Source organism: Sorex fumeus, unplaced genomic scaffold (genome assembly GCF_029834395.1).
Source record: "Sorex fumeus unplaced genomic scaffold, SorFum_2.1 ptg000115l, whole genome shotgun sequence".
NCBI lineage: Eukaryota > Metazoa > Chordata > Mammalia > Eulipotyphla > Soricidae > Sorex > Sorex fumeus.
In genome coordinates, this window is record NW_026606172.1 from 11,005,197 (window position 1) to 11,028,882 (window position 23,686).

Sequence of the window (23,686 nt, forward strand, 5' to 3'; positions counted from 1 at the left end):
TAAGCAGAGCATTATCTGCTAATGATTGAGAAACATCTAGTGTTTTTTATTCATATTCGATATGCCAAACACGTAACAACAAAGTCTCACGATGGAGATGTTACTGGTCCTGCTCCAGCAAATCGATGAACAACGGGAGGACAGTGACAGTGACAGTGATACTATTTATGTCCTTTGTTCATTACATTTTAATACCAATTTCTATTATATATTTAGTTCCCATATGTGTATGGGGGGGGGGGGGCTGGAGTGATAGCACAGCAGTAGGGTGTTTGCCTTGCATGTGGCCAACTCGGCTGACCCAGGTTGATTCTTCCGCCCCTCTCGGAGAGCCCAGCAAGATACCCGCTTGAGCAAATCAATAAACATCAGGAGGACAGTGTTATAACAGTGCTATGTGTATTGGGGGTCTATTGCTCACTTTGGATTTTATGCAGGATCTGCCCCCCATGGTTTATGCTCCTGCTTTATTTATTTATTTATTTTTAGATTTTGGATCATTTGGCTATGCTGGCTTTGTGTTCAGTGATTACTCCTGGTAGTGCCTAACGGACCATATGCAGTGCTGGGGATCAAACTAGTGTTGGCTATGTGTGGGAAAATTTTTTAACCCTATACTATTTATAGCACAATGGGTAGGACGTTTGCCTTGCACGCAGCCAGCTCGACCGAGCTGGATTCGATTCCTCTGCCCCTCTTGGAGAGCCTGGCAAACTACCGAGAGTATCTCTCCCGCACAGCAAAGCCTGCCAAGCTACCCGTGACATATTCGGTATGCCAAACACAGTAACAACAAAGTCTCACGATGGAGATGTTACTGGTCCTGCTCCAGCAAATCGATGAACAATGGGAGGACAGTGACAGTGACAGTGATACTATTTATGTAGTCCCTACTTCTACCTTTTTGTTGGAAGGAAACTTTCCTTTGAATTTTAACTCAGTTCTTTCAAATGTAATGTTGGATAATGTAGTAAGATTTTCATTAATTTATATTCTTTTATTCTCAATTTGGATATATGTGTTAGTATTTAATCTGAATTGTACTTGTACTGTTACACTATCTCTTAGATATTTCTTAAAAAACACTATAATTTTTGTGTGTGTTTGTTTATTTGTGTTTAATTTATTTATTGTATCTCTCAGACAGTGTTCAGAAGGGCTGGGGGCCCCACTGATGGCACTTGCCAACCGGGCCAGTGGTTCAAACAATTGCTGAGAATACTGTGCTGCTTGGTGCCAGGGGTTCTCTGGGCCACCCCTGCAGGGCCTCTAGGGAAGGACTCTGTGATGCTCAGTGACCATGTGGTTCTGGAATGATGTGTGGTTTGGGAGAAGGCCTCCTAACTTCTTCACTGTCTTCAGGCCACCATTTATATTGTTAAAAGTATCACAGTTGAAAGGACAGTTGGAATATTGTCATTTTTACTTTTAAGATGCAAAAAGAAAACTTTCAAATACTTTTTTTTGGGGGGGAGTCACACCTGCAATGCTCATGTATTACTCCTGACTCTGCACTCAGAAACTGTACCTGGTGTTTCTCAGGGGATTATAAGGGATACCGGGGATGGAACTTGGGTTGACTGTATGCAAGGCAAATCCCCTCCCTGCTGTATTATCACTCTGGCCCCTCAAATATATTTTTGAAGGGCTGATAGGGCTGTGCATGTGCTCAGTACGCAGGAGGCCTAGGTTGGATGTCCAGCTTACTGAGGTCTTCAATCATCAAGCCAAGGTATCTCTATGACTCTGAGTGTGACTCCCCCAAACATCATAAGGAACCGTAGTTTGATTAATAGCTTAGGTTTCTTGTGATTCTGAACAAATAGCATCTGCTTTGTTTAAATTCTTTAAATAAGTATTTACTTATTTTTTTTTAGATGATTGGAATCCATTTTCATATCCTTATCAAAAACTGGATTTTGGAAAATGGGAGCTACGTATTCCACCTAAACAGAATAAATCTCCTGTAATACCTCATGGATCCAAGTTAAAGGTATTCTCTCTCTCTCTCTCTCTCTCTCTCTCTCTCTCTCTCTCTCTATTTATTTATATTTTTGCTGATTCTTTTGCTTTTAGCTCTACGTAAAGTTTCATTTATAATGTTCAAACATAAACTGATGAATGGTAATTGTGGGAGAAACAGAAATACTCGAGTACAGGAAAATTTGAAGGATTGCATCTGCACATTGTAATGTATTAGATCAGGGTTGTTGTCTTGTTGGTAATGCAACAAACTTACTAGTTGTATTACTACATGTGTCGAATTTTGAAACTTTATCTAAATGAGTGATTGAGTAGTTGTTAAAGTTTAGGTAGAAAAAGGGAAAATTTAATATAAAATAGAACCTATATTTGAATCAGTTCACATTCGAATTTTTGCCTTGAAAGAATGTTGATAAAGATGGTTTTGTGATGACTGAAACTCTGGGGAACAGTAATCTGCTGGAGCTCTGTGCCGTTTAGGAACAGACTTCTCCTGATTTTTTCCCCCCATTCTGCTCCTTGAGCTGGATACTCTGTTGTACATATTTTCCTGTGGCAAGGGTGTCCCAATTGACCTCAGGGCCTGCTAAGAGCAGGCCGCATGTCCTTCTTTGTTTGTCCACATGGTTTTATATTCAGAATATCCTGTCACTTGAGGAGTGGTGCGAGTATTGAGTTCCCAAGTTTGAGTTATTGATTTCAGGTATTTGATGATTATAAAGTCTGATATAAATCGTTAATGTTCATTTGACTCTATCAGTGTTTGTATGAGTGCATAGTATTTCCTTGTCACTGTCTCTCTTAATTTTTTACCTCCATGTGATAGCAGTGATACTGTTGGTGATGTTAAATCCCGTTTTGGGATCATTTCTATTGCATTTTGTATTTAATACTACTCAATTACTTGGACATATATTTCCAATCAAAATGTGATTTCCCCTCTTTTTAATAAATAATGTTAAAAATTTATCTTAAAATTATTGAAGTACTGTCATATGTATTATAGTTACCAGAAGAACATATTATATGGAATGAAGAGACATTTTAACATGTGGTGTCAGCCAGGGTTCTTTGAAATCTGTAGTGAAAAGGAGAAAAAGTAGCTATAGTATACAAAAGGTGGATTTCAATTTAGTATAAATAAGCCCCTTTCCAAGGCAGTATAAGCTCTTGTAGAGCAGGGACTTTTCTGTTTTGTTTGCTAATTCTGTATATTCTCAATTCTTTGAAAACGAGTGCATAGTAGCCACTCAAGTAATGTTTATTGAGTGTTAAAGAAATTTTAGGACCAGTATTTTAAGTCATAGGTCAAATAGATTGATTCTTTTGTAGTCTATAAGCCCTGATTTTATGGAAAGTATACGGCAAGGCAACAATTACAATATTTATTAAATTGTAAAATTAGGTAGTATGCTCATTAAAAAACACTAAATTTACTAATCTTTTAAGTGCTACAGAATTTTGGACCTTAAATTAGATTTTTTGAACTCTTGATACCTTCCTACATTGTTTAGTAAATATGAGCAAATTAATTTTTGACATCTTGCTTTAATACATGAAAAAATTGAGTATTAAGGAAAATGTTTAGAGATGTAGATTGGGGGTGATGGTGTTTGTTTCTTCCATGACTCCAGATGATTTGTACTTTCTGCTTTGTTATTAACATTTCTGTTCTCCACAAATTACTTCTTTTAAAAAATACTTATTTGATTTTATGTTCAGCAACATGATTTTCAGTATTGTTGATTGTAGGCTTTTATGTATCAGACATTATGGCACCACACCTTCCACCAGTTTCCATTTCTATCCCCTCCCCCCCAGCCCGCTACCCCTTTATAGGAAATACATTAATCTCCTAATGCCGAGCAGTTGGTACTAGTCAGTGGGGACTTTGGAGGTACTAAAGACATGAGAATTGAGCTTCTGAATAAAATTGACCACTTCTAAGAAAAGAAACTGTTGGAGATATTCCCTCCACCATGTGAAGAATTCTGAAAGTTGTCACTTGATTAGACAGGCAATTCAATATCAGATTTCCAATCTTCATTGTGAAAAATACATTTCTTTTGTTGTATATAATCTGTTATAGCAACTCTAGTGGACTAAGGTTGATCCTTCCTTCCTTCCTTCCTTCCTTCCTTCCTTCCTTCCTTCCTTCCTTCCTTCCTTCCTTCCCCCTCTCTCTCTTCGTGAAGCAAGGTGGTTTTTATTGAACATAGATTGCTTAGGAAGATGTAGGTGGAGTAAAAGAAAGGAAATGTGTTCAAGAGAGAATGCAGGCATTTCCACATCTCCAGAGTGGTGATAGGCAAACAACGATACATCGCATAGAGGCAAGACAGCAGTATGCATGTTTAATTTACTTTTTTAAAAATTATTTTTAATGCAAATAAACCTTAAACACAGTTTCTAGTAAATGATTACATAGTCTTCATTATCACTTTTTTTTTTTATAAAATAATAGCACAGCAGGTAGGGTGTTTGTCTTGCAGGAGGCTGACCTGGCCGACCAGGGTTTGATTCCTCTGCCCTTCTAGGAGAGCCCTGCAAGCTACTGAGAGTGTCTTGCCTGCACAGCAATGCCTGGCAAGCTACTGTGACCTATTCGATATGCCAAACACAGTAACAAGTCTCACAATGGAGATGTTACTGAGCCTGCTGGAGCAAATTGATGAACAAGGGGAGGACAGTGCTACAGTGCAGTTTTACTTTGTTTAAACACTGTGGTTTACAAAATTGGTAATAATACAGGTGTTACAGACTTTTGATTTCCCAGCAGCAGTCCCACCACAGGGAAACTTCTCTCCACTATTGTCCTCACTTTCCCAACCAGCTCCCAAGCCTGCCTCCCTAGCAGGTATACAATAATTTATTTTATATTGTTAAAACTAAATGACTGATGGAACTATCAAAACTGTTTCAGTAATAGAAAATTTGTAAAAAAAAAAAGTCATTTCTTCTTCTTCTTCTTCTTCTTCTTCTTCTTCTTCTTCTTCTTCTTTTTTTTTTTTTTTTTTTTCATTTGAGATTAATTCATTTTAATATGTAACATTCTAGAATATTAAATTTTACATTTAATGTTTTTTTTTTTTTTAATTTATTTATTTATTTATTTTTTTATTAGTGAAAAACCATGAGGTACAGTTATAGGCTTACAAATTTTGTGCTTGGGTTTCAGTTATACAATGATCAAGTCCCCATACCTCCACCAGTGCCCGTCATCCATCCCCATGGGTCCCAGCATCCCCCCCCTCATCCCCCCCCCCCCCCCCCGTCCCATCCTGCCTCTGTGGCAGGGTATTCCCCCTTGTTCTCTCTCTCTTCTTTTGGGTACTGTGTTTTGCAAGAGAGGCTTTGAGTGGCAATCATGTTTGGTCTATCGACTACTTTTAGCATGCTTCTCCCACCCTGGGAGGGCCCTCACAACACCCTTCATTTGGTAATCTCTTCTCTATCTGAGCTTCCTTTTCACCTAGAGCCTGTGGCTGGCCTTCCATTCATGGAGCAAAATTCCTGGTACTAATCTCAGCCATTCCTGTGTGTCACTCTCACTTTTTGTTGCTTTATGTTCCCCAGATGAATGCAATCTTTCTGTGTCTATCCCGCTCTTTCTGACTCATTTCGCTTAACATGATACTTTCCATGTAGTACCACTTGTATGTAAATTTCATAACTTCATCTTTTCTAACAGCTACATAGTACTCCATTGTGTAAATGTACCAAAGTTTCTTTAACCAGTCATCTGTTCTTGGGCACTCAGGTTTTTTCCAGATTCTGGCTATTGTAAAGAGTGCTGCAATGAACAAACAATTGCAGATGTCACTTTGACTATACCTTTTTGCCTCTCTGGGATATATTCCCAGGAGTGCTATAGCTGGGTCAAATGGCAGATCAAATTCTAATTTTTTGAGAGTCGTCCATACTGTTTTCCAAAAGGGTTGGACCAGCCGGCATTCCCACCAGCAGTGAAGGAGGGTCCCTTTCTCGCCACATCCGCGCCAGCACCGGTTGCTTTTGTTCTTGTGGATGTGGGCCAGTCTCTGTGGTGTGAAATGATATCTCATTGTGGTTTTGATCTGCATCTCTCTGATGATTAGTGATGTAGAGCATTTTCTCATGTGCCTTTTTGCCATTCGAATTTCTTCTTTGCGAAAGTTTCTGTTCATTTCCTCACCCCATTTTTTGATGGGGTTGGGTGATTTCTTCTTGTGGAGTTTAACCAGTACCTTGTATATCCTTGATATCAACCCCTTGTCGGATGTGTACTTGGTGAATATCCTTTCCCATTCTGTAGGCTGTCTTTGTATTTTGGTCACTGTTTCTTTGGAGGTGCAGAAGCTTCTTAGTTTAAGATAGTCCCATTTGTCTATCTCTGTTTTCACTTGCTCAGCCAGTGGCGTGACATCTTTGAAGATACCATTAGCTTCAATATCATGGAGAGTTTTGCCGACTTTGTCTTCAATAAACATTATGGATTCTGGTCTGATGTTGAGGTCATAAATCCATTTTGATCTTACTTTTGTGCATGGTGTTAGGCAGAGATCTGAGCCCACTTTTTTGCATGTAGCCGTCCAATTTTGCCAGCACAGTTTGTTGAAGAGGCTTTCCCTGCTCCAATTCACTTTTCTTGCCCCCTTATCAAAAATTAGATGATTATATGTTTGGGAGGAAATGTCAGTATATTCAACTCTGTTCCATTGGTCTGCAGCTCTGCTTTTGTTCCAGTACCATGCTGTTTTAATTATTACTGCCTTGTAGTAGAGTTTGAGGTTAGGGAGGTTGATTCCTCCCATTTTCTTTTTCCCAAGAATTGCTTTAGCTATTCGCGGGGGCTTATTGTTCCATATAAATTTCAGGAGTGTTTGCTCCATTTCTTTGAAGAATGTCATGGGTATCCTTATAGGGATTGCATTGAATTTGTATAGTGCTTTGGGAAGTATTGCCATTTTGATGATGTTGATTCTCCCCATCCATGAACAGGGGATATTTTTCCATTTCCTCGTGTCCTCTTTTATTTCCTGAAGTAGCGTTTTGTAGTTTTCCTTGTACAGGTCCTTTACTTCCTTAGTTAAGCTGATTCCTAGATACTTGATTTTCTGGGGCACAATTGTGAATGGGATTGTTTTCTTGATGTCACTTGCTTCTCTTTCACTATTTGCGTATAGGAATGCCATGGATTTTTGGGTATTGATTTTATAGCCTGCCACTTTACTATACAAGCCTATTGTTTCTAGGAGTTTCTTGGTAGAGGTTTTAGGGTTCTCTAAGTATAGTATCATGTCATCTGCGAATAGTGAGAGCTTAATTTCTTCTTTCCCTATCTGGATGCCCTTAATATCTTTTTCTTGCCTAATCGCTATTGCAAGTACTTCCAGTACTATATTGAACAGTAGTGGAGAGAGTGGGCATCCTTGTCTCGTCCCTGACCTTAGGGGGAAGGGTCTCAGTTTTTCCCCATTGAGGATGATGTTTGCTGTAGGTTTGTGGTAGATGGCTTTAACTATATTGAGGAAAGTCCCCTCTATCCCCATTTTGGCAAGGGTTTTCATCATGAATGGGTGCTGGATCTTGTCAAAAGCTTTCTCTGCGTCTATTGATATGATCATATGATTTTTATCTTTTCTTTTGTTGATATGATGGATTATGTTGATTGATTTCCGAATGTTGAACCATCCTTGCATCCCTGGGATGAATCCTACTTGGTCATGATGTATGATCTTTTTGATGAGTTGTTGTATTCTATTGGCTAGTATTTTGTTGAGAATCTTCGCATCCGTGTTCATCAGGGATATTGGCCTGTAGTTTTCTTTTCTTGTGGTGTCTTTGTTTCCTTTTGGTATTAGAGAGATATGGGCTTCATAGAAGCTGTTTGGGAGAGTTTCTGTTTTTTCAATTTCCTGGAAAAGCTTGAGAAGAATTGGCAATAGGTCCTCTTTAAATGTTTGGAAAAATTCGCTAGTAAATCCATCTGGGCCTGGGCTTTTGTTTTTGGGAAGACTTTTGATTACAGTTTCAATTTCCTTGATGTGAATGGGTCTATTCAGGTACTCTATATCTTCTTGATTCAGCTTTGGGAGATGGTAGAGATCCAGGAATTTATCCATTTCTTCTAGGTTCTCGTGTTTCGTGGCATAGAGACTTTCAAAGTAGTCTCTGATGATCTCTTGAATTTCTTTAGTTTCTGTTGTGATATCCCCATTCTTATTTCTGATTCGATTTATTAGGGTTCTCTCTCTCTGTTTCTTTGTGAGTGTTGCTAGTGGTTTATCTATCTTATTTATTTTCTCGAAGAACCAGCTCTTGGTTTCATTGATCTTTCGGATTGTTTCTTTGTTTTCCATGTCGTTGATTTCTGCTCTAAGTTTTATGATCTCTTTCCTTCTGCCTGATTTAGGCTCTTTCTGTTGATCCTTTTCTAAGGTCTTGAGCTGTGAGGTCAAATTGTTTATGTGCATCGTTTCTATCGACTTAAGATAGGCTTGCAGAGCTATAAATTTTCCCCTTAATACAGCTTTCGCTGCATCCCATAAGTTCTGGTAGTTTGTGTCTTCATTCTCATTTGTTTCCAGGTATCTTTTGATTTCATCCTTGACTTCGTTCCTGACCCACTCATTGTTCAGCATCGAGTTGTTTAATTTCCAGGTGTTTGATTTGGTTCTCCGTGTCTGTGTGTGATTCACTTCTATCCTCAGTGCATCATGGTCTGAAAAGATGGCTGATACTATTTCTATCTTCTTGATTCTGTTGAGGTGTGTTTTGTGTCCTAGCACATGGTCTATTTTGGAAAATGTTCCGTGCGCACTGGAGAAGAATGTGTATTCTTTCTTTTTGGGGTGTAAAGCCCTGTATAAGTCCATAAGCCCTTTCTCTTCTATTACTTCTTTCAAAGCCAATAATTCCTTGCTGGGTTTTGTTCGTGTTGATCTATCCAGAGGTGATAAGGCGATGTTGAAGTCTCCAAGTACTATTGTGTTGGTAGTGATGTCCTCCTTAAAATCTGTTAGTAGTTGTTTTAAATATTTAGCTGTTCCCTCATTAGGTGCGTATACATTTAAGAGTGTGATTTCTTCCTGTTGTACGTATCCCTTGATGAAGAGAAAATAGCCTTCACTGTCCCTTCTAATCTTTTTCAAGGTGAAATTAATGTTGTCAGATACTAGTATGGCCACCCCAGCTTTTTTGAGGGAGTTGTTTGCTTGCAGGATTGTATTCCATCCTTTGACTTTGAGTCTGTGTTTGCTCTGGCTGTTGAGGTGACTTTCTTGTAGGCAGCAGAATGTTGGGTTCTGTCTCTGTATCCATTTTGCCACTCTGTGTCTCTTAACTGGTGAATTTAGACCGTTGACATTGAGAGAGAGAATGGTTATGGGGTTTTGTGTCATGTTTCTGTGCGGGTGTGTTGTGGTTGTAGGGTTTGTCTTTTCTTATAGTAGCCCCTTTAGGCCTTGCTTTAGGTTTGGTTTTGAGTCTATGAAGTTCCTGAGCTGCTGTTTATCTATAAAATAATGTACTGTTCCTTCGATTTTGAGGGAGAGTTTAGCCGGGTAGAGTATTCTTGGGGAAGCATTCATTTCCATGAGTTTTTTGACTATATCTCGCCACTGCCTTCGGGCTTGTAGGGTTTCCTCTGATAGGTCTGCTGTGAATCTAAGGGATGCTCCTTTGTATGTGATTTCCTTCTTTGCTCTTGCTGCTTGCAGTATTGTGTCTCTATCGGCAGTATCGATCATTCTAAGTATGATATGTCTTGGAGTGTTTTTGTTGGGGTCTCTTTTAGCTGGCACCCTTCGGGCTCCTTGAACCTGAATGGCTGCATTGTGCAGCTCTGGGAAGTTTTCAGCAATGATTTGTTTGACGGTGTTTTTTTCGTTGGGATTGTTTCCCTGAGGTTCAGGTAGTCCCATAATTCTAATATTGTTCCTCTTGGAGTCATCTGCTAGGACTCTGATTCTCTGTAGAGCCATTTTGAGGTCCCTTGCCAGTGTTTGTTGTTGCGTGTTGGCTTGTTGCAGCTGATCTTCTAGGTCACTGATTCTCTCTTCAGCTGCGGTCATTCTATTTTTAAGAGAAGAAACTGAGTTTCTCATTTCATCTATGGAGTCTTTTAATCGTGACATTTCTGCTCTCATTTCTTCGCGTAATTTGTCGATTTTATCTGTGGTGTTGCTGGCTGTCTGTCTGACCGTTTCATTGAGTTGATTGAACATCTTGATGACTTCATATCTGAATTCTGGGTTTGAGAGGAGAGGAGCGCCGCGTGACTGCCGGAGAGGGGACGGGGACGGCAGCCGCTCACGGCTGCGTTTCTCCAGGCGTCTGCTGGGATGCCTGAGGTCCCGAAGTTCTTCTTCTTCTTCTTCTTCTTCTTCTTCTTCTTCTTCTTCTTCTTCTTCTTCTTCTTCTTCTTCTTCTTCTCCTCCTCCTCCTCCTCCTCCTCCTTCTCCTCCTTTTCTTTCTTCCTCTTCCTCTTCCTCTTCCTCTTCCTCTTCCTCTTCCTCTTCCTCTTCCTCTTCCTCTTCTTCTTCTTCTTCTTCTTCTTCTTCTTCTTCTTCTTCTTCTTCTTCTTCTTCTTTCTTCTTCTTCTTCCACACCCAGTGATGCACAGGGGTACCTACTTGTTCTGCACTCAGGAATTACTCCTGGCGATGCTCAGGGGACCATATGGGTTGCTGGGAATCGAAGCCGAGTCAGAAATGTGCAAGGTGAACGCCCTACCCCCTGTGCCATCACTCCAGCCCCCAAATTGTTCTATCTTATACTGAGTTGTTAAGTCTTTATCTGAGGATCTAAAGGGTTTTTTTTTTGTAAGTGAGCCTTTTGTATTATTATTTCTGTTGAGTTTGGTTAGCTTCTATATTACTTTCCCATCTAATTTGGTGGAAGTAGTGGGAAGTGAGGAGTAGGAGATTAGATTAACTCTTACTGGAATTTCAATATCATGGCATTTGGGAGTATCCAAAAATGTGAGGATCTATGGAACTGAGAAGATAAGTTGAAATGACAACCACTGTGGAAAGTGAGTTTGGCTTCCAGGGCTTCAAGAAATAATGGGGTTGGAAGGGAGACTGCCTACCCCCACTCCAGGGAGACCCCAGATTTCTCAGCTTGAATGCTGGAGCACCTGGAATTTTTGTGGTTTTGTGACTCTGAGGAGTTATTATTGGAGTTGGACCTTTGGCATGACTACAGCCGTGTGGTGTGGGTTCAACTGCCAGGGCTTGGGCAGGGTGGGGACTTGGCCCACCTGCTCTTGAGGACATTCCAGAGTTTTCAGATGGTAGACCAGTGTGTTCCTTAATTTTAGTCTTGCATATCCTCAGATACATGGTCTAAAAATTTGGACCGGTGGGTGACTGTACAAGGTTGGGAAATGAGCCTTCATTATAATTAAAAAAAAATCAGAGGGGATAACAAATTAGAAATTTAAGCCTAAAATATTTCTTGTAGTTTTTAGACACCTGGATGTTGAGATATTTAGATTTAATTATAATGTTAATGTAGTAGGATAATTAGTGTTTCATTTATGGGAAATTGTTTAACAAATTTTCTTTGGGTTCAGGTTTAAATTTTCTATCAAAAAAATCAGCTGACTTGAGATTTTGACCTTTCAATCTGAAGTTATCCCTAGGTAGTCTATCTTGGTAATTAAAAATCTTGTTTTAAATTGAACTTGAAAATTTATTTTAGTCCACAAGGAATTGACCTTTATAACTCACTTGAGGGAGTTTCTCTTATGAATTTTCTAGTAACCATTAACATAAAATAACTGTTGTCTAAATTGAAATAATAGCTTTTTTTTTCTGCAAAACACCTGATTTTTTTCAACTGAACATTTTGGAAGAAGATACTTATAAATAGTTCCTTTCTATATTGTTAAGTGAGTTTACCAGGGAAAATATTTTTATAATCTGGTAATATGATATGATAAAAATAAACATTTAAAGCCATTAAGATGTAAATAAAGAATGGGTAACTATTTTCTTAATAATGGCACAGATAGTTCTAAAGGCTTTAATACATTCTTCTTTCTGGTACATAGCCAAACTGTTCAGTATTTTGAAACATATATCTTTAGTAACAATTATAATTAAAAAATCTAAAGTTTTTCCATGGAAATTTCAATATTATTGCTATGTTTCTACTGGGTCTCGGTTCTGTCTTTGATGTGTGGTATTTGTATTGCATTGTTTTAGATGGATAGAGCTCTATGTGTAAAATTTGGGCATTTACAAATAAAGTGCAGGATGATATCACTTATATGTGTTGTTTAGAATAACCAAATGAGAAAATATTACGGTTTACATAGGGATACGTAGATCACCCTTGGCCCCAGAATATAAGGAGGAGAAGGAAAGAAATCAAGTGAAGGAAAGGGGAAGAAAAGATGGATGAGAAGTCACAGGGGCAGGGGCATAGGGGTTTCAAGTACATGGCATGGGTGATGTTAAGGAATGACAGAGTGAAATATCCAAACCACAGAGTCAACAACATGCAAATCATGAGACCCAAACATGGATAACTAAAAAGTGCCTGTCAAGTTGGCAGGCTGGGGCTGGGGTGGAGGGTGAGTAGGAGATCGGACCTGGGAACACTGCTGAGGGAAGTTGACAATGGTGGCGAGGTCAGTGGTAGAACAGTGAATGTCTGCACTGCACTGTAGCACTGTCCTCCTGTTGTTCATCAATTTGCTCGAGCGGGCCCAGTAGCATCTCCTTTGTGAGACTTGTTGTTACTGTGTTTGGTACATAATACGTCATGGGTAGCTTGCCAGGCTTTGCCGTGCTGGCAAAAAAAAAAAAAAAAAAGAGAGTATGAAAAAACAACAACAACTTAGGAACAACTTTGTAATTCATGGTGCTTTTATAAAATAAGATTTTGGAATCAAAAGTGCTCTTGGAGCTAAAGAGTACTGACTAATTCACAATGAGTTTGTAGGTAAGGACCCAGAGGAATAAGGGGGAAGAATCTGATCTTTTACTTGGGTTGCACTTGGAGAAACTCAATGAAGAACCCAAATTCTGGTCAGCCTCCTAAGGAAGAGAACAATGGGAGGTACAGATCTATTCTATCTGTTAAAATATAGCTCTGGAAGGATCCTAGGGGAGGGAAGGTCAGAGGCCAGAAATGGCAAGGTATGTGAGAGGCAAACCGTGAAGCATTGCTTCTTTTCAGCTAAGTTCCATTTCGTCTTTGCCTTCCTCTTATCCTTTCAAGTAAACCTGGTAAAAAGGAAGAGACACTAGGTGAAGCAGTACAGTTTTAAGTTACACCTCATAAGGCAGTGTTCAGTGAAAAAAATGAAACATACCAAAGAAAGCTTTTCTGAGATGAAGAATAAAGGACTGTAAAGTAGGGTGTTTGCCTTGCAAGCGGCCAACATGCCTGACGCGAGTTTAATTCCTCTGCCCCTCTAAGAGAGCCAGGCAAGCTACCGAGAGTTATCTCGCTCCTGGCAAGCTACCTGTGACGTATTTGATATGCCAAACACAGTAACAATTGTCACAATGGAGTTGTTACTGGGCCGGCTCGAGCAAATTGTTGAACAATGGGAGGAGAGTGACAATATAAATATTTATAACTATATTTATAAATATATTTACACTTATAAAGGTAAATATATTTATAAAGATAGATTTATATATTTATATATAAATATATATTATATAAAGAATTAATAAATAGATAAAAAATAAGAAAAAAAGGAAAATGTCTGATGGATTTGGGCCACATAGTCAAACTTGTTTGGAGTAAGAAGGAAGAGTTGATTAAGTTTAGAGTCCGAAATTGGTGTGGTGTTGGGAATTGGTCAACTGCATAAACTACATTTCAGGTTGGTGGTGCCTTTCCTGGGACATAAAAGCTAATTAAGTTGCAGTTTACTGAGACACTGGGCAGGAGTGATTCCTTCTGGGACCTTGAATATGATTTCCACAATACCCAAATGACTAGCAATGGCAGTACAAGTTGTCTGTCTTTTTTAACGTTAAGAGTATTTGTGACTTTAAGTTTTCCTTCCAAATCAGTAACAAAATGTCATTGTGATACCTGGCATTTTGTATCTTTAAATAATTTATTTTACTAGGACTTTCCTAACAAAATAATAGTCTTGATCCGGGCAGCTTAAACAATACAAATTAATTTTCAGGATTTAGTCAATTATTCCTGAACTTTCAGTCAGAGCTCTTTTCCTGGTTTGCATCTGAGCTTTATCCTTAATGAATTTTATTTTTATGCACTTATTAAATTTTTACTTAGGCAGCGATGCTTTACAAAGTGGTTGACAGTAGAGTCTCAGACGTACAATGTTCCAATTCAAATCCCACTACCAGTGCTTTCATTTCACCACCAGTGATCCCAGATTTCTTCTCATGCCAACCTATATCCTTGGCAAACTTGATTTTCTTTTAATTGTATTATTATACCAGGCCCATTGTTCCAGTATTGTTGGTTCTTGTTGTTTAGGCAGGTACAGATGCCTCCCTTCCGCACCCCATTCAGTCCAGGTCTCTTGACCATTGCCCTTACATTGCCTCCAGATCACTTCTTGCTTCCCTGCTCCTTCCTCCTTCTTCTTTGCAAAGCACTTTGTGTTCTGTACTATTGGGCCAACATTTCGCCTACATTGATGCCCCCACCCCCTTCTCTTGTCATGCTATTCTATATACCACAGATTAGAGAGATTTTTGTTGCCCTTATCCCTTCCCCCCCCCATCCTATTATTTAAAGACAATAATGTCCCCAAAATGTCATCTTCAAGTAGTGTCAGATCAAGATGAATTGGGGAACAATGTGTACAGTTCAGTTTAGAGTTGATGATATTTCTTTTCTAACTATATTTAGATATTATATAGTTGATTGATAAAAAAGAAACATGAAACCTCATACTTGCATTTGCAGTTTTCTTAGATGTACACATAACAAATATAGAAATTACATTCATAATTATCTAACTCAGTATTGGTACCGCTATGAGAGATGGCGTGGTTATTATATTTTTGCTTCATATATCAAATTCACTAAGTTCAAAGACTAAATTGAAGATAGAACATTTGTTTGACCTACCACTTATGTGATAGCAAGGTTCATGCTCTTAACCATTTTGCTACACATCTGGTCAGGCTAAGAGTTCATGGAGGAAAACTACAGGAAAAAAATAATATAAAAGCAGAATTCAAACTTTGTTCCAGATATAAAAAACTAATTTCATACTATTATTTCCAATTGTTTTTCTGTATCATCTCCAATTTTCAAGGGCCTGAGAAACAGAATTACATTTTGTGTCCTGAGAATAGAAATAACAGTTTGTGAAAGAGTTCAGATTTTGGGAGGTGGAGAGATAGTACAGTGGGTAGGGCACTGGCTTAAAATGTAGCTGACCTGATTTTCGTGCTGTCATCCCATGTGGTCCCTCAAGCACTGCCAGGAGTGATCCTTGAGCTCAGAGATAGGAGTAACCCCCAAGCTCAGCTGGTATGGCTTTAAAAGAAACAAAACAAAACAAAAAACAAGCAATCAGACAACAGAATGCAAAACAAAACAAAAAGACTTTAGATTTTACAAGGCAAGAGCTCATATTGTTTCAATAAGGTAAACCTAATTATTAATTGCTGGAATTAGATTTCTAGTCAAAAAATGTCATTGAGAAGTTCTGAGCAAGGATGTGGCATGCTGAAAAATTACTATCTAAATATATACTTAGAAGATTAATCTCCATAGCACACATTCTTTATTTCTGGAATATTTTCAAGTGCTATTTCTTCCATCTTCCATCTTTTCTCAATCTTGTTCAGTTTCAGGAACTTCTCATATTTGGATATTAGATCTGTTAAATTTTCTTTTACTTGCCATGTTTTCCACTTTGAGTAATTGCTTTTCTTCCAACTTATTTTATATTAATAATCACATTTCATTTATTTTTTTATGAAGCAAGATATTTTTTATTAAATCTTATTTAGTAAGTGTGAGTGGAGAAGAAGAGAGACATATATGTTCAAGAAAGAACCCAGTCTTCTCTAGAGTAGAAATAGGAAAGCAAAGAAACAGATAAACAAGTATGATGTGTGTTCAAGAGAGAAAAAGCCTATATTAGTAATCATATTTTAAAAATTTATAAAGGCATAGCACAGCGGGTAGGGCGTTCGCCTTACAAGCGGCCAACATGGCCGACCCCAGTTCGATTCCTCCGCCCCTCCCGGAGAGCCCGGCAAGCTACCGAGAGTATTCGATATGCCAGACACAGTAACAACAAAGTCTCCAATGGAGACGTTACTGGGCCCGCTCGAGCAAATCGACGATCAACGGGAGGACCTTTACCTTTTACCTTTATAAAGGCATGCTTTTTCCATATAATTTATTATTGTTACATGCTCAAAGATATAATTATAATTTTGAAAATAGTATAGACATTATCTTATTTTTTCCCTTAGCTCTGTTCTTATTCCCCAAAATCCTATTCTGCTGCTTTCAGATTTTCTTAAGTTGTGATCAGTGTTTGTGTTTCATGTGGCACATTTTCTTTAAATGCATGTGAGCCATGATCATATGATCATATTTTAGAAAAACAGAAAAATATACTGGAAAATCTTGAGCTTATAAACAGGGAACCATCCTATCAGACAGTGATAAAATAAATTATGTGGATAAAAGTGAAGCAATAAAAGAAATAAGTGAAGGTTTGGGTCTGAAATTATGCAATTTTCTCCAAGAGATAGGTTTTCCAGTTTCCTATAGAGTGGGTGAGATGTAGGGTGGAGCACTTCTTGTGTGGCCACTAGCATCCTTGGATAATCGTCAAAAAAGGGAGTGTGGTCCACTCTTTCAGTAGAGTATTTAATCTCTCCATTTCACATCTATTACCTCTCTGCTTATTTGTTTCTGAGTTTGGAACCATTCTAATTCAGATCTAATCTCTTATTTGAATGGTGAAAGGTGAGTTATGGAGGGATTAATTGTATCTCACTGAATAATCATTACTACCATACAATAATAATACCCTCCTTTTAAGTAATACTGACATAATTAAAACAATAAAAAACTTAATGTTATATCACTATCATAAAATCTGCAACAAGTATCAGTGAAATGAGGTATGCATATCTGTAGTTAGGGAGAAATCTCCAGTCCAGAATCTTCTGTTTTAGCATCTCACCACTTTCCTATTTCTAGGGCTCTACATGGTCAAGACTTCAAGAGGTTCCAGGCATCAGACTGACCAGTGTTCTGCAGAGTTATTCTCTGAAATACCTGACTGAATTTATTTCGTCTGAATACTTTACTCCTTGGCCCTCCAGTTACTTTGTTCTTTGTTTATGCTCCAGATCTGGCCATGCTCAGGCCTTACTCTAGGCTTTGTTCTCAGGGATCACTCCTGGAAGGGTTTAGGGGACTACCTGGGTTCTGGGGATGGGATCCAGGTCAGCTCTGAGCAAGACAAGCACCCTACCTACTGTGCTATCTCGCAGACCCCCTCCATTGCATTCTATCTCTAACAATTTTTATTTAAATTTCTAATGTTTTGTTGTTTCCTTTTCTGTTAAGACTTTGTGTGTATGTGTACATATATCTACATACATATACATCTATACACACACACACACACACACACATATATATATATATATTCCTTTTTTCTAAGATTCTGGAGCCTCAGTCAGGTCATTATATTCCCTGAGTATCCCGTGATTAAAAGATTTTAGTCAAACATTATTTCTTACTTGTGATGTCTTTACATATTATTATATATGATAAAGATTTTCTTCTTCGTGACCCATGAAAAATCCTTTACTCACTTCATTTGTTACCTGGATCAAATTAATCAACCTTTAAGACCTTGAAACATCTAATTTGTGGGAAAATGCATAGTTTGAGTTAGACACACTTTTCCTTACCACAGAGAGTATAATTCTTTGTGTTTGCAAAATACAACATGAATGTTAATGAATCTAAATAATGTACTAGTAAATGGGCTTCTTCTGTAGCTGGGAATAAAGGCTTGCTAATTGATTCATTTTCTTTCTTTCTTATTTTTTTTTCCTGAGCTCTCTAGAACACTGATCGGAAACAAAAATAAATTTGTGAATTTCCTAAGCAGTGTATTTTTCAGTACTTGTAGTACCTTTACTTTCCTAGGTAAGACAAAGTAGAAATGTCTCTTTTTATTTTATTCTTGCACTACTTTAATTTTCTTATTAAATTTGAATTCTTTATTTCTTAATATATAAAGACATTTTTAATTTTATATTTTCTGTACTTTAAGCAGTGCACTGTCCTCTCCAGATATATGGGGTGGGGCAGGGGCAAGAGAATGGTTTCTAATAGTCCAGCCCAGATATTGCTTTTTGTTGTGTGTGTGTGTGTGTGTGTGTGTGTGTGTGTTTGTGTGTGTGGCTTTTTGGGTCACACCCAAGAGGCTACTCCTGACTCTGTCTGCACTCAGGAATTATTCCTGGCAGTGCTTAGAGGAGCATATGCAATGCCGGGATCAAACCTGGGTTGGCTGCATGCATGGCAAACATCTTACCTACTGTACTATTGCTCTGGTACTACATTTAGTATTTTAAATTAGAACATTGCCATTTTAAAATTGTAAATTGTATTGTGGATGGGGCATGCAAAATATATGTATGAATGCACACACACATAATATGCAAATCTTTTAATAAGGGCCTAGAACCTTAGAATTAATTAAAATCCAAATCTAAATTTGTTATAATCTTTTTAAAAATTAAATCCCCATGTGGTGAGTTTAGATATATATAAAACAGGGGTAGGGTGCTTTCCATATATTCACCTGACCCCTCTTTGATCACTGGCATGTCACCAGGTGCATCTGAGCGCCCCAGAATTACAGAGCCAAAAGTAAGTCCTGAGCATGCTTGGGTATGGCCCTAAACTCCTCACCCAATGAAATAACTATCTATGCTTTAAGTAGATAGTATGTTTATTTTTTATTTTCTTATTTTAATAAGTATTAAGTTAGAAGTTTCTACAGTGGATTTACTTTAGGATCTGCCAGAGTTCAGATTGTTTTTCATGAGTACTCTCAAGAGACAAAAGTCGTCATATGGAGTGGGGTCTTTGCCATCCTGGATTAATAACTGCAAGTTACACAGTGCTTCTTAGTTTGGACATTTTCCTCATTGAAAACTATGTCTAAGTAAGACTGTTCATTGAAACAAGAAATAGAAATCTGTGATGCACTATTACTCCATATATGTCTTTTACTTAAGATAAAATTAATTAATGAATGAAAAAGTCTCAGTTGTCTTATACGTATTGATTCAATCTTATTATAGTTTATTTGTATTCAATCAGTTTTCTACGTGTTAAAAGTTTTCTAAGGCAAGTCTCAAGGTGAGGAGCAGCTTGGATTATATAGTTCTGTTCTTGCTTTTACTTTTCAGTAAAGCCCTGCATAAAGTGGGAGGTTGTCCGTGAGCTATCAATGGTAGTATAGGGATTGCTTTCTGAAGTCATAATGAATTAACAGCTAATGGGGAGCTTTCTTTGATAGCTCGTTTATAATTGAGTGCAGATAGATGAAAATCAAACACAAAGGCAACTCAATTTTATCATTAATTTTGACTTTGTTTAACAGATGATTTCTGGGCTCCACAGCAGCCTTCCTAATTTGTCTGTGTATGATGAAGAAACTAATCATACACAGCTCAGAGAACAAATAACATACATTTTCCCAGAAAGGTCACCTTCAGAGACAGACACAGGGAGAAAATCCCACCCATCTGTTGATTTCTTTCTCTTGCGTATATTTTCTCTCCTTTCCTCTTTTTGCAATACAGTTTTAAAAGAATTGTTGCATAATTTAAAATGTGCAGTGATTGATTTTCTAGAATTTAGAGCTAAGCTGGGTATAAATAGAATCACGTATTCCCCACACTCCCCCCCCCCCCCCGACATACTTTGTCTTATAGAACATAATATGTATCTGGTATTATTTTAATTATGATGGTAACGGCTTTAGTTCTCATAATTGTCTAGGCAAGAAGCTTCTGCTGCTGTGATCTGATTTTCAGGTTAAAATCAACTGCAGAGAGATTACATGGTCCACTCAATGTCACATAGGTAGTTGGTAGTTGATAGAGATGGGATTCAAACCCAGAAAGTCTGACTCTAGAGAATGTTCTCTTAACAGAAATGATTTTTAAAAATATATATAATTATTAGTTTGATTATAAATTCTTGAAATTTTTGTTGTTGTTTGTGGGCCACACCCAGCTGTGCTCAGGAATTATTCCTGGCTTTGTGCTCAGGGATAATCCCTGATGTTGCTTGGGGTGCCATGTGTGGTATTGGGGATTGAACCCATATTGGCCACTTGCAAGGAAAATACTTGCTATACTACCTCTCCAGCCAAATTCCTGCAAATTATTGATAACATAAAGTAAGAACACTGTCGAAAATATATAGGTCTTGCTAAAGTGAACTGTATTGACAGATCCAACTATGTTTTAAAGATGCCTGTTTTCCAAGACTGGAGAGAATATATTAGTTAACCCTCTTGTGTTGCATGTGGGTGTCCTTGTTTGATCCTGGTCACCCCACAGTGTCAGGAGCATCATTGGGTGCAGCTCTGGAGGCTCCTGGGAACCATTGAGTATCCTGGGTTATCTCTGGCATTACAGGGCTCATGTAGCCCTTTTATTAGGATATCATCAATGGACTGAACCGTGCAAGGAGGGTTCCTGGGCTTTCTGGCCTTTGCTTTGGAGCCTTTTGCCTCCACCATACTTGTTTTTCAATGAGCAAGGGTCGTTGACATTGATTTTTTTTTGGGTGGGGGATAGGGTTTGGGCTATACCTGTTAGTGCTCAGGGCTTACTCCTGGCTTTGTGCTCAGAGTAAGGTGCACATCTAGAGGTACTAAGAGGACCAAACTCATTGTAGGCTATTGTGCCAGGCTCTGCTGTGTGAAAGGCAAGCACCTTAAACTCAATACTATCTTGATGACCCAAATGAATTTTTTTTTTGGGGGGGGAGTGACATAACCGAGTAATGCTCAGGCAGCCTAGATTCTCTCCTTGTGATTATATCCCAGCAAGTGAGTGGTTTAATGGGAGGATCTAAAGATGTGGCACTGTTTGGGCCCTGTGGACATTATGAATGACCTGGGTCACACTGGGTGTCTGAGAATCTCAAGTACCAGATACAGTGTGGCCTCTAGTGGCTATACTCTTCAATGCTTGTGTGACTTTGACTGCATGCAAAATGTGCTCCTCAAATTCTGTAATATTGTCTTTTTGGTTCCGGAAAACCTCATATTTTCATTTATGTTTAGAAATATCCTATACACAGTACTTTATATATAAGCATGTGTATTTTTGTGTATATACATTTAAGTATACACAAAAATGCATGTGCATAAATATTTTAAATAATATTTGATGAAATCCACAACTCTGGTAGATAATGCGTGAGGATATCTGACAACAAAGATTCTCAAAGGTGACTGTGCATGCTGCTAGACACTATGCATGTGTTCATGACTGCCTTTGTGTATGTGTGTATATATTTAGTTGCACAGCTTTATCAGCAGGTAAGGGGCAAGGTACAAGGTAAGGGACACTTTACTTTTCACACACAAATTAGTCCTTACACACAGTGTGAGAATACATCCATTTCCTACCTCTGTACCCAGAACCCCAGACCACGAACATGGGAATTTTCCAAAGGGCAAGGCTTAGGAAGTGAATTTATTATGATGAAATAAATGCATGCAGGGTCCCTGAATGCATCCTGGTGACACGAGAAACAATGAAGTTAGAGATTAAGGTATCCAGCTTGAAAAGCTGAGACCAGTGAGTTAAAGAACACAAACTGGTGTGACTGGATTGAAGATGAATAACGAATGTGGTTAAGAAACTAAAGTCAGAGAGATTGTATGGAGGTAAGGCATTTGCCTTGCATGTGCCTATTCAGGTTTGAATTCCAAGCACTATGTGATCTCCTAAGCACTACCAGAAGTTACCACTCAGCACAGGGCCAATAACAGCTCCTAAACATAGCCAGATGTGGCCCATTTCCTTCCTCCATCTTAAAAAATTAAGGAAAGAATGGAAAAAATTAATTAATTTTTAAGCAGGTAAAGTGTGAAAGCTAAATTCTCACCATGTCTTGGAATCTAAATACAATATGCCTTGTTGGCTTTGGATCATGCTTAATTGCATTCACAAATTTATGATGACTAATTATGGTTGTTTATTGGGAAATAGGCATCTCATCTTGGGTCAGATACTGGTAATATTGCTTTTCAATAAGCAAAATAACAGAGTCTTTCACAAGATCGATGGTTTGTGTCTTTCTGAAGACAAAGTGAAGGTAAATAGGTGTGTGAGAGCAGGTTTCTAATATTCCATATGTCTGTTGCTGTAAAGAATATTATAAGCACTACAAAAAAATTCTCATTTTTCTATGCTTTCTGCATATAGAGGTAAGAAAGTCAAAGGGCAGATTCTTTTCTTTTTAAGTATGTGGATTCATTGTTTCTGTACACCATTTTTTCTTTTTAGTCTAATTTCAGGCACATTAGCTCTCCTAGCTGCAGTAAATGTTGGAAAATATGTTTTAAGCTTAGGAGTCACTCATCAAGCTAAAATCTTATCTTTCTTCCCCGACCTTCATTCACCCCTCACTTATCCCCACCCAGTGCTGGATACAATCCCATGGAATTAGTGGACAGAAGATATACCATTGAGACATATTCAGATCCAGCAGGTTCTTGGTATTTTATTTAAGGAGAAAAATGGATGCAAAAATTTGAAGTATAATTACTTGTGCTCACTAGCGTCAGTACTGGGGAACCATGTCCAATTGGGAATTGAACCAGAGCAACTGTTTTACCACTGAGCCAGATCCATAGCCAGTAAAGATTTTCTTTTTTCAATTTAGTTTTTATTTGGAGGCATCACCTGACAATGGTCAGCACAGGCTACTAACAACTCTGTGCTCTGGAATTGATTCTGGCAGTGCTGAAGAATCATGTGTACCAGGATCAGTGCACCAGGATCATACTCAGTCCTCCTCTAGGCAAAGCATGTGCTTAAACCACTAAGCTATCTTTCTGGCCCTAAGAGGAACTTTTAAGGGAATAGAGGAAGTAACCATGCTCTAGGGACTTCAATTTTTTTTTTAAATTTTCAATGAACTGTAAATAATAAATACTTTTACTTGTGTCCATGTCATAGAAACATAGTGTATTAAACTTACAGGTTAATTTATTCTAACAAGCTATGCCTTTCTTGCAACAGAAAATAAAGCAGATGCTGCTGTCACTAATAATACAATTCAAGAGTATAGCTGGTACTATTATCATGTGTCATCAAATTGATATAATTTAGATCATTGTAAACTTCAGCATCAAACAAATAAAATGAATGTAAAATCCTAAGTAATCTAGAAATCCTTGGATCCATTTATGTGAGGTTTAAAATTTTGCTGCGTCTTAAAGCTTATCCACATTTTCCTAAAATGATGGTCCTACTGATATTTTTAATTTTACAAAATTCTGTGAAATATAGCATAAATATTTTAATGACAACAGTGGGTTTATATATAGTAACATGGGGTGTAAAAGTGTGCTGAAAAGTATCTGCTTCTGACAGCAACCAGGTTCTAACCTGCTTTTCTTGAATACTAAAATTGGGCATGAACTGACTAGTTAAGAATACAGAACTCATAGGACAGATAG

At 38.0% G+C, this 23,686-nt stretch overlaps 1 protein-coding gene across 1 annotated transcript in view; it reads left to right on the top strand.

The window, feature by feature from the left end:
* Nucleotides 1-23,686, top strand: part of GBE1 (1,4-alpha-glucan branching enzyme 1) — a 334,927-nt gene that overhangs the window by 112,788 nt on the left and 198,453 nt on the right. Inside the window, exon 3 of the mRNA XM_056135449.1 lies at nucleotides 1,878-1,993. Coding sequence (XP_055991424.1) covers nucleotides 1,878-1,993 — 116 coding nt within the window. The remainder of the gene's footprint in view (nucleotides 1-1,877; nucleotides 1,994-23,686) is intronic.